The 15,966-nt window shown below is 38.8% G+C and overlaps 10 protein-coding genes and 1 non-coding gene across 11 annotated transcripts; 3 read left to right on the top strand and 8 right to left on the bottom strand.

Annotated features, from left to right (window-relative positions):
- Positions 1-287: 287 nt before the first annotated feature.
- On the bottom strand, positions 288-1,622 carry MET17 (bifunctional cysteine synthase/O-acetylhomoserine aminocarboxypropyltransferase MET17; the record flags this gene model as incomplete). Its single annotated transcript, XM_453243.1, has 1 exon — positions 288-1,622. One exon carries the CDS (start codon positions 1,620-1,622, stop codon positions 288-290), a length of 1,335 nt encoding a protein of 444 aa, XP_453243.1.
- A 913-nt stretch (positions 1,623-2,535) lies between these two features.
- KLLA0_D03993r lies at positions 2,536-2,666 on the bottom strand. The gene is made up of 2 exons: positions 2,629-2,666; positions 2,536-2,580 (listed from the first exon to the last, which is right to left on the bottom strand). It is a non-coding gene; the product is annotated as a tRNA-Leu (tRNA).
- Positions 2,667-3,130: 464 nt separating this feature from the next.
- Positions 3,131-3,430, bottom strand: COX19 (Cox19p; the record flags this gene model as incomplete). Its single annotated transcript, XM_453242.1, has 1 exon — positions 3,131-3,430. The coding sequence occupies one exon, from the start codon at positions 3,428-3,430 to the stop codon at positions 3,131-3,133; it is 300 nt and encodes a 99-aa protein (XP_453242.1).
- Positions 3,431-3,877: 447 nt separating this feature from the next.
- Positions 3,878-4,555, bottom strand: ENT4 (Ent4p; the record flags this gene model as incomplete). The annotated part of the gene is made up of 1 exon (XM_453241.1): positions 3,878-4,555. The coding sequence occupies one exon, from the start codon at positions 4,553-4,555 to the stop codon at positions 3,878-3,880; it is 678 nt and encodes a 225-aa protein (XP_453241.1).
- Positions 4,556-5,648: 1,093 nt separating this feature from the next.
- Positions 5,649-6,257, bottom strand: KLLA0_D03927g (SMI1/KNR4 family protein; the record flags this gene model as incomplete). Its single annotated transcript, XM_453240.1, has 1 exon — positions 5,649-6,257. The coding sequence occupies one exon, from the start codon at positions 6,255-6,257 to the stop codon at positions 5,649-5,651; it is 609 nt and encodes a 202-aa protein (XP_453240.1).
- A 1,229-nt stretch (positions 6,258-7,486) lies between these two features.
- Positions 7,487-7,993, top strand: KLLA0_D03905g (glutathione peroxidase; the record flags this gene model as incomplete). Its single annotated transcript, XM_453239.1, has 1 exon — positions 7,487-7,993. One exon carries the CDS (start codon positions 7,487-7,489, stop codon positions 7,991-7,993), a length of 507 nt encoding a protein of 168 aa, XP_453239.1.
- Positions 7,994-8,287: 294 nt separating this feature from the next.
- PRP19 (E3 ubiquitin-protein ligase PRP19) lies at positions 8,288-9,763 on the bottom strand (the record flags this gene model as incomplete). The annotated part of the gene is made up of 1 exon (XM_453238.1): positions 8,288-9,763. The coding sequence occupies one exon, from the start codon at positions 9,761-9,763 to the stop codon at positions 8,288-8,290; it is 1,476 nt and encodes a 491-aa protein (XP_453238.1).
- Positions 9,764-10,147: 384 nt separating this feature from the next.
- OCA5 (Oca5p) lies at positions 10,148-11,740 on the bottom strand (the record flags this gene model as incomplete). The annotated part of the gene is made up of 1 exon (XM_453237.1): positions 10,148-11,740. The coding sequence occupies one exon, from the start codon at positions 11,738-11,740 to the stop codon at positions 10,148-10,150; it is 1,593 nt and encodes a 530-aa protein (XP_453237.1).
- A 439-nt stretch (positions 11,741-12,179) lies between these two features.
- On the bottom strand, positions 12,180-13,847 carry DPS1 (aspartate--tRNA ligase DPS1; the record flags this gene model as incomplete). The annotated part of the gene is made up of 1 exon (XM_453236.1): positions 12,180-13,847. The coding sequence occupies one exon, from the start codon at positions 13,845-13,847 to the stop codon at positions 12,180-12,182; it is 1,668 nt and encodes a 555-aa protein (XP_453236.1).
- A 506-nt stretch (positions 13,848-14,353) lies between these two features.
- Positions 14,354-14,827, top strand: MRPL25 (mitochondrial 54S ribosomal protein mL59; the record flags this gene model as incomplete). Its single annotated transcript, XM_453235.1, has 1 exon — positions 14,354-14,827. The coding sequence occupies one exon, from the start codon at positions 14,354-14,356 to the stop codon at positions 14,825-14,827; it is 474 nt and encodes a 157-aa protein (XP_453235.1).
- A 300-nt stretch (positions 14,828-15,127) lies between these two features.
- On the top strand, positions 15,128-15,832 carry PRP38 (U4/U6-U5 snRNP complex subunit PRP38; the record flags this gene model as incomplete). Its single annotated transcript, XM_453234.1, has 1 exon — positions 15,128-15,832. One exon carries the CDS (start codon positions 15,128-15,130, stop codon positions 15,830-15,832), a length of 705 nt encoding a protein of 234 aa, XP_453234.1.
- Between the last annotated feature and the right edge of the window lie 134 nt (positions 15,833-15,966).

Genomic DNA, 15,966 nt, shown 5'->3' with positions numbered 1-15,966 from the left:
CTAAAATCTATTTAGTTGTATTACGTAACTATTATATACCATATCAAAATAAAGTCGATGAAGAACTTATGATAATACATATTCATCAACTCTTGAACTACTCCTTCTCATAATTAACAATATGAGAAAAAGAAGAAGAGATTTGAGTTTTCAATCTGTCTTGGAATATACCAGATAAAATCCAATTAGTTTTCCCTGATTATTATCTTTGAATTGATTAATACTAGTCCTTATTGTATTTGATGTGGGATGGTGTTTGTTTATCATATCTTGAGGTCGTAGCGAATTTATTCAGGTTTTTGGCCATTGAAGACAGTAGCGAAAGATGCTTCAAAGTCAGCAATAATGTCGTCAATGAATTCAGTACCAACAGAAACACGGATCAAGTCCTTGGTAACACCAGAAGCTAACTTTTCTTCGTCGGTCAATTGTTGATGTGTAGTGAAGTATGGAGCAATGACCAAGGTCTTGGAGTCACCAACGTTTGCCAAGTTAGAAGCCAGCTTCAAGTTGTCAACAACTTGGGCACCAGAAGCCTTGAATGGATCAGATTCCTCGGAAGCGTTAGGCAAATCTTTGACACCGAAGGATAAAACACCACCGAAACCATTTTCCAAGTATTTCTTAGCGTTTTCGTGGTGAGAGTGAGATGGCAAACCTGGGTAAGAGACCCATGAAACGTATGGAGAACTTTCCAAGTATTGAGCCAACTTCAAAGCGTTGGAACCGTGTCTTTCACCTCTTAGAGACAAAGTTTCAAGACCCTGTAACAACAAGAAACCAGCGAATGGACTCAACACTGGACCTAAATCTCTTAGCAATTCGGTTCTTACATGACCAATGAAAGCAGCTGGACCAAAGGCATCATTGAAGATCAAACCATGATAACCTTCAGATGGCTGAGAGAATTGAGGGAACTTTTCCGGGTAATCCTTCCATGGGAACTTACCAGAGTCAATGATGACACCACCAACGGTGACACCATGACCACCGATCCACTTGGTAGCAGAGTGAGTAACGATATCAGCACCGTATTTGATAGGTTGGCAGAAGAAACCACCGGCACCGAAAGTGTTGTCAACAACAACTGGGATACCATGCTTATGAGCAACAGCAACAATCTTTTCGAAGTCTGGGACATTGTACTTAGGATTACCGATAGATTCCAGATAGAGAGCCTTAGTCTTTTCATCGAACAACTTTTCGAAGTCTTCTGGCTTGTCACCATCGACAAATCTAGCTTCAATTCCTAATCTCTTGAAGGCAACCTTGAATTGGTTATAAGTACCACCGTATAAGAAAGAGGTAGAGACAATATTGTCACCAGTGTGGGCCAAACCAGTGACAGCCAAGGTTTGAGCAGCTTGGCCAGAAGAAGTAGCCAAAGCAGCAATACCACCTTCTAAGGCTGCCAATCTCTTTTCCAAGACGTCTAGAGTAGGGTTCATAATACGAGAGTAAATGTAACCTGGAGTTTCTAAACCGAACAATTGAGCACCATGCTTAGAGTCGTTGAAGACGTAAGAAGTGGTAGCGTAAATTGGGACGGCTCTTGGGTTATGAGCATCAGCAGTCTTTTCTTGACCAGCGTGCAATTGCAAAGTATCGAAGTGAGATGGCATGTTGTTTCTTGTTAATAGTGGACAAGGGCTTGTAGACACTGTTTAATAAAATCTTCCAACTAAACTGAAGCGAACGATTGAGTTATTGAGCATTTTACCCTTTCCAAATTTCAAGTTCGAGGTCCATCTAGGCATCAACTTATATACAATTTTTTTCTACCTTTGCCTAAAGTGAGTGTAACTAATTTGTCTCCACTGGGCCCCCATAGTTTGCCAGTTAATTTCAGTCAGTTTCCTCAGCACTTCGGTAGTTGTTTATTCTGGAACAGCCAGTCGATGCTTGAGTCGCTTCCACACTAGACACACGATACACATTTTACCATTTGGCATACTATTTCCACTGTGATGATTCTAATTTCAGGTGACTTTTTCCAGGAAACAAGAGCCACACACAGAAATAAAGAACACGAACTACAGGAAGAACAAGAATAAAACTGGAAATAACATCAGTGGCAGGAACAATTGAACAGTGGAGCAAAGACAGTTCCAACCTTGGGGTGTTTATTCAACTTCGAGACTAGATCAAGCATCGATGTCATTCTCGAGAGAGAGAGAGAGAGAGAGAGAGAGAGAGAGAGAGAGAGAGAGAGAGAGAGAGAGAGTGATTTGCCTGTGTCTCTGTATGGAAAAAAGGGACAGTACGAAAACAAAAGAAGTTATACACGTGACTTGAGTCATTGTGTCTTAACTTTTTTATTCATTTCAGCTGCCAACAGAAGGAAGAAAAGCCACACCTTTTGTCTTAGCACGAGTGTTTGTACTGCGCTTTAGTTAAGAGGTTAAGAGAAGACAAATGTCACTACACCAAGTCATGGACGGCTAGTGACTTGTAGAACCAGTATACCTATTGGTAAGAGCTTATGAGTAAAAAAATGATTAGTGAAAATACCGGAAATGAAAAAATAGAAGATAATGAGAGCTACGGGATTCGAACCCGCGCATCCGTAGATATCAGAGTGCTTGTTCTCTATTACCTGGTAATGGAAGTCACCAGGCAAGAGGAAAGACCTAAATCTGACGCCTTAACCACTCGGCCAAACTCTCGTAATTTTTGAGATTTGATGTTTTTCCAGTTATAAGTACGGAGTAACTGTTCATATGGGAATAATGCTAGAAGTTGTATATACTTACCTAACCATCCGAGTTTCACCACATGTTATTCCATAATCGTGCAAGCCCAGGACACCTTTTCATCCATTGTCTTTTTCCTATAAGGGATTCTGAATAGTGACATTTAGGACTGGAAAGTGACATTTGGACAAAGCAAGTGAAAAAGAATACTTCATTGTCCATGGTGATTTACCTATCCTAGAAGAAGGATTTTACCAGAACATAGCCCTCGTCAAAGAAACCTGATAAGATCACAGTAATAGTGGTAGCATTATATTTTGCCGTAATTTTTGCCTATATTTGTCCTATATTTATCCTATTAGCTATATACAAGGTTGGCGAAAGGTCCGTTTTGCCAAATATTGACAGTGTACCAGATGTAAAACTTCTCACAAATTCTACTGTCCTGATGTTGGAGTAGTCTCTTTAGTTACATCATTTGCTTCTTTCTTATCAGAAGGTAACCCTAAATGCTTCCAATCGTCTCTGTCCATAAGTTTGTTATCCATTCTGCATTTCAAATATTCCTTAGCTAGTAGCCTGCAATTGGGAGCATTCTCCCCCTTAACTAACTTGATACAACTCAAATATTCTTGCATTTGTTTGGTACAATCACCGTCATGATCTAGTGGGAAAGATCCACGTTCTGGGGGAGTAGGCGATAGTGCTTTCAAAGAGTTACCAGGATTTGCAGACATAATGAATGTATGCCTTGCAGTGAACTTGAGGAAAAAAGTAGTACCCGATCTGGTGCAAGGTGATTTAAACGTTGCTTATGTTAATTTTAAACAGATATATATCCGTTGCTGCAGGAAATAGGCTGTTTTAACATGTCATCGCTAGCAGTCTTCTGTTTTATAAATCTGCGTAAATGATACTGAAGAAAGATTTGGGTTTACAACAATATTTACAAAACTAAGATGAATGTCACGTGATAGACAAAAATACCAGATAAGAGCACGGACTCTTCCACTAAAGATGCAGTACGATCCAATAGCGCAGTATTACTACTACTATTTATTTTGCATACATATATATATATATGTACTGTATTATTAATTTATATTACATTCGCGTCATCATGCAACCTTTACTTTCTGCAACATGCTGAAGCTATTCAAGAATCGAGAGTGATTTCTCTACTCCTACGGTCCATCATCCTCTTCTGCCAACGTCGCTAGATATCGTACCCTATCAGTACTGTACTTTGTTGACTTCCTTCGTTGTAGATCAAGTGATCTTGTCTGCAAAACTGACTTAAACTCGGGTAAAATATCTTCGTCCAATGGAACAGACGCCGGTTGTCTGTTATTAAGGTGGCTGTTATCAGTTGATTTTCTGCCTGGAGTAGAGATACTGGATCTGAACATGATTATGTCTAATCTTCGTTTCTCCAAAAAGTCGTCTTCTTTTAAGTTCTTAGAGATATCCTCACTAAGTGATTTTATTTGTTTCACCTTCGATTTATCTTTGTCGTTACTGCAATGGTAGTCTTTCAATGCCTCAATATATGCCAGATGACGTCTCATCCATAAGACAAACTCTTCCGATCCATTGTACAATAAGTATTCTATTAATGTAAGAGTCTTCAAAACTTGTACAACGGAGTCATGACTATTTTTCAAACGAGAACTTCCGTTCATCAATCTTTTCCTTATAACCTCATAAATTTCATTTGCACTTTTTTCACTATATGTCAAAACACTCAATTCATTCATCAAAGTGCCCGTAGCGCCGTAACTTTCATTCGAATCAGTAGCCTGTTTCACTTTCAATTGAGTGGTACTTTGTCCGACTCTCCTGAGTCCCTTAAAGAAGGACATCCTATGCCTTACCCGCTGTGATATTATTCAGAGCTAGCAATCAATTAGCCAAAAATCGAATCCTTGAACTGAACTGAGAGATGTTGAGGGATCCCTTCTTTGTGATGGGGTATTTTAAATTTAAATGATAGGATATTTTAGGCGTAAAAAGTCTAAAATTTCATGTCTCTCTACCTTCTCTATCTTCCGTGCCTTTGAAGCGGTTCTATAGTCAGATGTTATAGTTGCAGCCCCTAAAACCCAAAAAGAGAGGAACAGGCTAATAAAGTTTTGTGACCAGTATTGATTTGATCAGAATCGAATATTGTAAAAAGGATCGAAACAACCAAGTAAGGATGCTGACAGCTTGAGAAATCTAACCACCAGCAAGTTGGTATGATAATCTGCCCTTGAAGTGAAACCAAAAAAAAAACCACGCAGAAAATCCCTCGAAAACTTAACTGATACCACGTGACATCGACCAAAAAAAAAAAGGACAAAGAACCAAGTACAAGGATTACAGATCGCTTACCAAACGTTCTGAGGTCATAAACTTCCTTCCTTTATCCATTGACGAAAACCCCTCTCGCATCTCCGGTTCCTTCTATTCTATCTCCATACTTCTCACAATGTCGACGAGGAATGGGGAAAAAAAAAGCAAGTGGGGGAACCATTGGAAACACATGCGCATAGCGAAACGACCATTCATGACTGGACGATCAGTAAAGTTACGGGATATATTGCAATGAACGTAATAGATACCACTTATTAACAAAACCGACATTTAATTAAGGCGTTAAAGCTGTTAAGTAGAGTTATTATCCGGTATAAAATTCAAACGCTACATTTGCAACCAATAATAAACGAAAACAGACACCGGTTTAAGTGATGAATATTTACTCGATAGATTTCACATTAGCTGCTATAAACAGGATGAAATACCTTAGCGCTGGTTAACGGCATCGGTAGGTGACGGTCGTTTGAACAGCCAAATACAACAATCAGTGAGGTGTGAAAAAACCTTTCACTGTAAAAAGATCGCCGAAGAGCTGCATCTGCGGTTGGTTAGGACCGTCAAGGTAAATGACATTGAATGATAATTTCAGTATTGAATTTAAGCCCAGGCCTCATCTTCTGTGATTACTCCAGTAACAAATGTTTCCAGATCCTTCTCAATGAAGATCAACTCACCGGATTCTATATTAGCAAAGAAAACGTCTTCACTGCCTTTTCTCAAACAGAAAGGAAACCCCCCTCCATCAATTACGATGGGGATATAGTCTCTAGGAACCAAATACTTATTTTCTACCAAGATTTCATACGCTTGCTCTACTGTCATATCCCCATCAAATCGTGGATATGAGATTGGAAGGAAATTCTTTATATCGAACTCACGACCATCACTCGATACATACATACAGCGTTCATCCGGTAGTTTCCCACCATTCCCTTTCATATAAAACGCCCTGACCCCGCTCGACAGTACCGTTCCAACAAATTTCTCAAACTTTTTGACATCTTCATCATTCAGAGGATGTGATGTATTAACTGTTAGAAATTCCATGCCCGACTTCAATTTCAATGAACACGGTTTTGGAGATCGCCCTTTTAACCATGGTTTGTTACGAGAAATGCTCACTGCCTCCTTCGTTCCGTATTTCACACCAAAGTGTTGCTCAAACTGTGGAACAGAGCTTTTATGGCTGAATGAATCAATATGCATGTGTGTGGTTTTACTCACCTGAATGAAATCCTATATTTTTCAAATATCTTACCCGGACATTAACTCAAACGGATTGCCCCCAAAAGCGGTGCTTTGCCCCAAAAAAAACTTTAACAAGCTTCTTTTGAGCAGTATGCAACGGCTATAGACGTGGTAGTAGCACAAATCGGAATCTTATTTTTTCATGCAAGAAGCCAAACGAAAAAGTGGGACATATGCAGTCGAATGACCAACAAAAACACGGAAACCAGAAAGAGGAACAAACAGACCATATAAGGCAAGGTGAGAGACAATCGATTACATAATAAGCGTTCACGTGTGTAGAGAATTTCAAAGGTACAACAGAAATGACCAATAGTGCTCCAAACTTGTTCTAAACGAAAAGACGTTTCAAACGATCTGACCATAGAAAAGAAGTTCAAGTGGCGACTATTCTCCCACAACTTCAGGTACCTCCGGACAGAAGTTGGTAAAAAATTGTCAGCTATCTGCAATGAACGATCATAGTGAGATTTCGTAGTAGCACGCACTAGTATGTGTTCTTCTTTTTTTTGCTGTTGGTACCAACGGAATATACACTCTTTCCGGGTATACCACTTCACGGTTTCGCCCTACGGTTCCCTTGACATTTGGATTTACCCTAACTCCGGAAGTTGTGATGTGAATTATGATAGCGCCTTCGGCTTACATCCTGTCATCATGCTGGTAATACTAGCAATGCTTCCTTCTTTTTTTTCTTGAAGAGCCATTGATGACCCCGTGCAACGCGTACATTTTTTATGGAAAATTAAAAGATGGAAAATCGGAATGTAATCGGTGCATGATTAAGCAATGATAATGAGCTACAGCATTGAACAAAGAAAGAGGGTTCAAGAAGATGGATTTGCGTGTACGTTACGGCTTCTGATATTCTTTCAAAGCCCCTGCCAGAAGTAGGAATGGTTTACATCAAGATAGCGAGGTAGCTCGAATTTAGGTTCGGAATTTTCTGCGGTTGACGTATATGCAGGAGTAGAGGAGTGATTTCTTTAAGGGCAATATTTTGTTGGACTTATTTCTTGTTATCAACTATATATATATGTGTACGTATATATAAGTTTATGAATGAACATGTTGGCAAAGCACTTCGCATAGAAAGGCAGGCTTTAGTGCTGGGTTGATCAAGAGGGAAACTACTACGAAGGTCAGTTATTTTGTACTACGAGTGAAAGAAATTAGTTCCAAGTTAGATGAGTGACGATTTCTACAGTTATTCTTGTGAAACTAAAGATGGGTCTGAATATCATATGAGTGAACTGCGAGGAAAAGTTGTTCTTATAGTTAATGTTGCATCGAAATGTGGCTTCCGAGGTCAATATGGAGAGCTACAAGAGTTGTACAAAGAATTCCATGCAAAAGGGTTTGAAATATTAGCATTCCCCTGCAATCAGTTCATGAACCAGGAACCTGGTTCCGATGAAGAAATAGGAAAATTTTGCCAGGAGCACTACGGTGTCAGTTTTAAAATAATGAAGAAGTGTAAAGTGAATGGTGTCAATGCTCTTCCGCTATATAAGTACTTGAAAGATCAACAACCGCGAATGTTTGGGTTCACGTTCGTTAGATGGAATTTTGAGAAGTTTTTGATCGATCGCTCAGGGAGAGTCCATGGACGGTATTCCACGTTGACGAAACCGAAAAGTATGAAGGAAGACATCGAACAATTACTAAAACAAAAAAGCCAACTACAATCATGACTAGCAGATGGTAAAGAAGAGTTCTTCGGGGTAATCCCTTTTTCATATTCTGTAATGCCATCTTCTTTCCCGTTTATTCACTTGCAAGAAAAACACAAACACAGTTCGATATTTAAAGAGCATGATTTTCACTTCTTTTTACGATGAAATCACGTACATATATGGGGGCGAGTTCATACATGTTCATTTTTCGACGTATTATCGGATCATATATTTAACGACTCTCACCATCAAATCAGTGATTATTCTAATAATTACAATTTTTATACCTTATTTAGGACAAGTATCATATATCTACTTCAACTCATATGTTATGCATTTATTCTCCGAGATGACGTTCAAGAAATATCCTTGATCTATTTTTACCAATGTCATGGATTCTGCTGTATTTGTTTCGATCGGAAGAGTAGATTTTTCGACAAATGACTGTCCCTTAACATACTCATACCATTGTACTTGTGAATTACCCATGCTTACGAAAAAACCTTTAGCTGTATCGTCCAACTCCACACTGATGATATTCTCAGCGAAAGAAAGTGGTTCCATTGCCAAGGTGCCTGGATCCTTTCTTAAATCGTAAACATTCAAGTCAGAATCACCAAAGACAAACATCCAATAACCGTTCAAACCAAAGTCTACTCTTTTAGCTGGGAAGCCAGTTGAAAATTTAATCGGATCTTTTGTAGCAGCCAATAGGTTTATTACATATACACCTTCGTTTTGGTTACCAATAGCAAGAAGAGCTCCATCTTTATGATAATTCACAAATTGAACGGAATCGTTCAATTTAACTTGTGAGATGGTGAACAGTGCTTTTTTGGTAACTTCATACCCATATATTGTACCTCTTTCAGTTACGAATAAGAAGTAAGAATCCGATATTTGATGAGGATAAGCCATAAATATCACTGGCCCATCAGTTCCTTCCAAAACTTCTTCATACAACAAAGACTTTGTATGAAGGTCATACGCTGCTAATAGTCCCTGGGTGAAGGTGTATAGAACGTCTTTAAACTCCACCAGATATTCTGTGGCTTGTGACACATCAAGAATAGAATCTTGAGGTCCAAACACAAAAGCTTTGTCATTATCTTTTACAACAACAGATCTTTCATTAAGATTGACATGCTGATTTCTGCTAATCAAATCAATTTCAGAGAAATCTGTCGATTGAACGACTGAAACGTTGGAGAAGTGTTGTAGCTTTTTCTTAGACTTTTTGGAATTTGTCACGTACTCTTGAGATTTCGTCGATAATTCTGAAGTAAAGTCTGATAGAATTTGGTCTGAGTTCTGGAGTTTATCAATAGTTCCATCATTTTCGACATTCGAGGAAGTTATTGCCGATGTAAGTTCTGCTAATTCTTGCTTCAGCTGATCTCGCTCTACAAAAGCTTTTGCTGCCGCTGATGCAACAGCGTCAAACCTGTAAAGTGTATCACTGAGATTCTTTTTACAAACGTCTAACTGCTTCCTTAATTCGAAATTCTCGAGCATTACTGCATCCCATTCTTTCTGCAAAGTTGACAATAGACTTGGAATGCTATAGTTGTTTGCGATAGTAGACGAGCTCAATGATTCTGAAAGTGATATCTGCTGTGGAGTCGCATTGATTTCAACCAAATCTGTTTTTTGTAATGGATCATCCGTTATGGGATCTGTTCCTTTCTGTTCAATATACTGTTCGATTAGATGCTGTTCAAATATACATTTGGAATTAGGTGAAAGAACAGCTTTTATAGGTGGTTTCCCACTAATTGCACAGAACATAATTAGCGTACCTCAATTTAGCCAGTCCTTAAGTAGTTTCACCAGAAGTAAGCCCCAAGGTTCTCCTTTTTGAAGCCATTATCTAATTATGTATATCGGTGCTTCATCTTTCATGTAACATTTATGTTGGTTTTCTAATGTTAAATAAAAATGCTTTCGTTTCTCTTTTGAACATGCAAAAAAATACTGGATGAAGAAATGACTTTATTTAACAAATCAACTCACATCTTAGTTGGCTGGTTAGAACGCTCCAACAGGTTAGAATACAATCTGCAATATTCATAGAGCTCGAGATGTATATAGTATTTTTATATATATATATGCTAATTAAAGGAAAAGAAGATATACTACATACAAGAAAGACACAAATATAATGCTGATATATCATTCTTCTATGAATTCTTCCATTTCCTGCCAAGCCCAATTTCTCCAGATGTCTCCAGCCTGCTGGTAGATGTCATCAAACGAGTGTGCAGTCTTATCGTCAGTACCGACCTCTATCATCATATGATTTGAAGAACTTGGTCTAATTCCTGAAGCGTTGGATTCATCTGTGTCTGTCGAACTTCCACTAATGTCATCATCCTCGTACATCTTCTTGAAGTTGTAGTCATCGAATTTTGATATCAGTGGGACATTATTTAAGAACTCGGTGATCTCTGTTTCCTCAAACTCTAAAAGTTTAAATTCGTTATGTTGCATAATGGCAACATATATGAAAAGTAACTCCGCATGAGGGTTCAAGAGCGAATATGGAATCTCATTTTCTTGTGTTTCTGTAGTATGACCATCGTCCCCATATTTATTTCTTCGTATCAATTCCCGAATGACATCTTCATCTTGGTTCAATCCATTTTGACCGAGCCTTAACGACATCAAATCTGGGAACCAAAACTCATCATGTTCACATTTGCAAATCTTATGGAAAATCTCTGAACTCAGTTTCAATTCAGGTGGATAAATGCTTTCAAATGATTTATGGTTGTACTCGAGATAATAGTTGATTGATTCAGGACGTGGTCTCCATCCGAGCAACACATCCCATACTCTTCCTCTATCCTGACGATGCAACACTCTGCAACCACAACATTTGATCCACCAATACAACCAAGTAGCCTTCTTGGAACCTTGCAAAGCGCCTTCATCAGTGATGGGTTGATACAGTTCGGGTAACGTCTTGGCGAAAACCTTGAAGAACAATTGCGATTGTTGATTCAGATTCCCACTCTTAAGTAGGTGATAATTAGATTTATCAGGTTTTTCGTCTAATGCTGGAGCATGAAACAACACTAATACTAAACGCTCATAGATAGCGGCAAAATCAAACTCGGTATCAGGTAATTGATTCAGTAGTTCATCAGGAATTGGATATTCCTCATATAAATGTCTCAGACAAGAGTTATGATGATGGTGTTTCCGACCTGCCAAGACCAAATCATCGTTATTCTTCAAGGGACACCATTCTGCCAAGCCAAGAGCTATCCAGATGAGCCCCGACTCATATTTACAGATTTTGTTCCATTTTCTCAAGAACTGCCATACACATTCTTTCAATAGAGATTTGATCTCCTGGATCTCTGCGGACACCGGGACTGAATTTCTAACTTGGAAGTACTTGTTCAAGTCATTTTCCATCAACTCTGAAATATCTTCTTCACTTCTATCTTCAGGAAAGTACCGTAGCTCTGCCTCATTCTCATCATCTTTGAAGACAAGCGTGTTCGACATGATGTTCGGCGAGATTACCATCGGATGATATTTTAATAACGTGGGCCAAACAGCCGGACGCAACTGTGGCGGAACTCCAGCATTTCTAGCCACTAAAGCCAACGAAGCATGGTCGTTTTCATTCAATAATTTGATGAATAACGTCACCAATTCACGATTCCATTCTTGTTGCTTGGCATTCCTCGAAGATGCATGAAGATGAAGCCTATTCTTCCTTTCGGAATGAGAAGATGACGGTTTCAAAGGCATTGATCGCCGGATGAAGATTCGATATAAGCAGCACTATGGGCTCTATCAACTCAGGGAATGTAAAAATGAAATTTAATTCACACGTTAGTGCAAACTTCAAATGAAAGGGAACAACAATATTAGTAGTCAATTGGCTTTCAAATTTCTAATTGGAACCAGTCGATCATGACTTTACTTAATATAAATTTCCATAGCTTTCGCTTTCATTGATTCTAAAGTAAAGAAAAAAAAAACCTCTCAATAGTAAGCGAAATATTGCATGCCAAGACAGAGAGAATAAGAGATTGAACCACAGGGCGCTTAAATATGGGGATATACGAGGCTTGAAGGTGCGAGCGTATATGATTGGTTTCGAAGGGTGGTAGGTAGACGATGATGTAAATAATAGTACTATATACTTTAGTTGTTGTTAGGAATCTGACCCACGTTTTCATATGATTCATGGTCTTAATCTCTTTGGATCTCTTGGGAACAATGAAGCTCTTCTGATGTTCTTCAAGTCCAAATAAAACATGACAACTCTTTCTAGACCGATACCACCACCAGCGTGAGGAGGACATCCGTATGTGAAGGCCTCGCAGTAGTCCTTTAGACCTGGATCTTCTGGGTGAACTTCGTGAGCGTTCATTCTCTCTTTTAGCAAGTCCGCATCGTGGATACGTTGAGCACCAGACAAGATTTCTTCACCTCTCATGAAGAAATCATAAGAGTTGGAATAACGAGGGTCTTCGGCATCAGGCATGGTGTAGAATGGACGGATAGCCAATGGGAACTTGTCCAAAATGTAGAAATCGGTTTCGTATTTGTCTCTGACCAACTTACCCAATAGCTTTTCATTTTCGGTGGACAAATCTTCAAAGTCATCGACGTCTTTACCGGCTTCTCTCAACAAAGCAATACCTTCCTTGAATGGAATACGGACCATCTTACCGTCCTTTGGTAGCTTGAATTCTTCCACTGGATATTGCTTACGAACAAGGGCGATTTCCTTGGCGTATCTAGTTTTCAATTGAGAGAAGATGAACACGAACAATTCGGCTAACGTGTCGACAACTTCGTCATAATGTTCTTCAAATGCCATTTCAAGGTCAAGACCTGTGAATTCAGTCATATGACGATGGGTGTTGGAGTTTTCGGCTCTGAACACTGGTGCTACTTCAAACACTCTTTCGAAATCGGCAGCGATCAATTGTTGTTTGTACAACTGTGGAGATTGTGCCAAGTACGACTTACCCTTGAAATAGGTGACTTCGAAAACGTTAGAACCACCTTCAGATGGAGCACCCAATAGCTTTGGAGTGTGAACTTCGGTGAATTTCTTGTTTGTCAAAAATTCTCTGAACAAAGCACAAACGCCAGACTGAATTCTGAAAATGGCTTGGTTGGTGACAGTTCTCAAATCAATGACTCTGGAATCCAATCTGGTGTCCAAGTTGACAACAGGCAAGCCTGCCGCTTCCGCCTCTGCTTCTGAACGAGAAGCATCTTCGATCAAGATTGGTAATTGTTCTGGAGTCTCAGAGATGGTGTAAATCTTAGTGATATGGACTTCCAAGTTTTGAACTGTAGCAGACTTAATTGGTTCTTCCACCTTCTTCACGATACCATGAACGACAACAATGGATTCCAAGTTGATAGAACCAACCCATTTAACCATTTGCTTAGAAACAGTCCCTTCTTTGTTAGCCTTAACCAAACCTTGGATTAATTCAGCTTGTTGTCTCAAAGTCAAGAACGCAAGAGTGGCACCTTGTTGTCTAGAGTTATGCACTCTGGCTCTGAAAACAACTTCTCTGCCATCGTCTTTAGACTCATCTAAATCTTCGAAAAGAATTCTTTCAACGCCGGATTTCGTAGTGGATTGAATCAATGGAGCCTTACCGTAATTCTCTTTAGCAGTATCATTAGCAGCAGCTTCCTTTTCACGAGCCTCTTTCTCAGCAGCCAATTGACGCTCTCTTTCCTCTTTCTTTCTTTGCTTCTCTTGCTCCTTCTGCAACTTCTTCAAGGCTTTCTTAGATAATGGTTGGCCATCTTCTCCTAAGATAACTTGTTCAACACCCTCAGAAATCTGTTCAACAGGATCTTTCTTCACTTCGTCAGACATAATATCAAAAATTTCAGTTGCACAATGCTTTACTGCGCTGAGAAAGACCAGACCAACCTTTACTAAAGTCTTCCTCTAAACAGAATGGCATTGGCAATGTGGATCAGCATCTGAACAATTCAAATTTTATCATTTTGGATTCGAAAACCATTCGAGTCATAATTCGAAGTGGTCCTTTTCTAACAGTGTAAAAAGACATCTAATGGTACTTTATGTACCTTGGTCTTTCAATTTCTCACCCTCAGTTACTAGATATAGACACACATATATAAGCCGTATTTATCGTCGTGTAACAAACCCAGACGGTACTCAAACGGACTATATGTCACTTCTTAAAGAACAGTAGAGGTCATGTGATACTTAAATGACAGTGTTTTCCATGAAAAAAATTTCGATGTTCTTAACTATGAGAAGAATAAAATGGTCAAAGACAACTGATTTGGACTGCACTTAAAACTTCTTGCACCACCATTTGAGTCTGGAAGCTCGATTAAGGGAAGTACACTATGTCAGGAGCTAGCATGAAACACTATTTTGAACTGCTACCTGTTCAGTTGAAGAATTTTTTCAAGAAATATCCACCAAATGTTAAGTATAGTGATAAGCCAACGTTGATTACAGCCATGGATGCCAATCCATTTCTTCCAAATAAGAATCCTGCAACGGGAAAATACCATGAACCTAAGTACTCTTTGAGAAGGATGAGTGATCTATACAAGCTGGCGTACAGTTATGGGATTCAAGATCTGTTACCACCATCGAAGAAATTATTCTTTGAAGAGAAATATGAAAACAAGAAGTTTATGAAGGGTGTATTGATGCCGAAAGGTCACAAGCACGAACGTCTACTAGAAGGAAAAGTAGCCAAGATGGAGGAGGCTATTAAGAATGCCGATAAATACATTCTCGAAGCAAAGGGTTCCAAGTACAAAAGAAGATTAGAAAAGAAACAAAACCAAAATACCAGAAGTTGGTTCTAATGGTGCTGATAGGTTCACTCCCCCCTTACCTCTGGCCCCATCACGCATATCCTAAACACACCTAAGACCAACATGGGTTGTTCTTTTCACCTGTAAATATTTAGTCACCATGCATGTATATTGCTTATCTAGATCAAATTGCTCTGCAAATATATATAAATATTATATATATCACCAAGAACTATAAATCATTATGAATGAGAAACCAATTTGATAGAGGGCAGATATCAAATATAAAGAACAAAAGAGCTCAGCTGCTACTGTCTTCGACACAGTTTAGTATTATTCATAACACACACAATGCCTAACGAATTCTACGTGGAGGAGAACTTGTCTGGAAAGCAATTGAATCACCAATCAGCGTCTTTGGTAGTTCCTCAAATATTTAGAAATAAGGTATCGTCATGCATGTATTATAAATTTAATTTAACGCCCGCAAGTTTGAGGGGAGATACCATTGTCGAACTTATACCTGTTATTGTGAGAGATTTCGGGACTATGGATGAGCGGAAAACCCCGCATGTGACTGTCTTAGGTGGTATAGAGTTCAAATGTCTATTGATGAAATTGATCAACCTGCGACCTCCGTGGGAACAACTAAAAGTATTACTAGAACCGCATGAACCCTTAAACAACAAGTATATTGCAGCACTGGTATTATGTTATATGAGAATCTCGTATTATTTCTTAACTGAGAGTAATCCTTCCGAGCAAGATATATCGTTCAATTTATTACATGATTTAATGAAGAAATATATACTTGATCATAGAAAATTAAAAAGTTACTCGTTAGATATGGATTGTTGGTCATCATCGATTAAAAAAGAGATTAAATTGATACATTTCGATGAGTTGATAGACTGGTTATGCGACAGGAATGAAATTTGGGGCATCCCCTTAGGAAAATGCAATTGGTGTAAAATATGGGACGATGAAGAGGACGATGAGAGCTCAAGCGACTCGGACTCCAGCTCTGATCCAAGAGATGACAGTGATCAAATTTGATTCCATTCTTTCTTTTTTTGGAGGCATCGACTGGAAAGAACGGCTATTCATTATGAAAGATAATTATCAATAGTGTTTAATCATTCATCAAAACAAAGTCCATAACATCACTACATATTTATTTCCACATATGT

Source organism: Kluyveromyces lactis (genome assembly GCF_000002515.2).
Source record: "Kluyveromyces lactis strain NRRL Y-1140 chromosome D complete sequence".
Classification (NCBI taxonomy): domain Eukaryota; kingdom Fungi; phylum Ascomycota; class Saccharomycetes; order Saccharomycetales; family Saccharomycetaceae; genus Kluyveromyces; species Kluyveromyces lactis.
The sequence above is the reverse complement of the archived record's forward strand: the minus strand, read 5'-3'. Positions and strand labels throughout refer to the sequence as shown.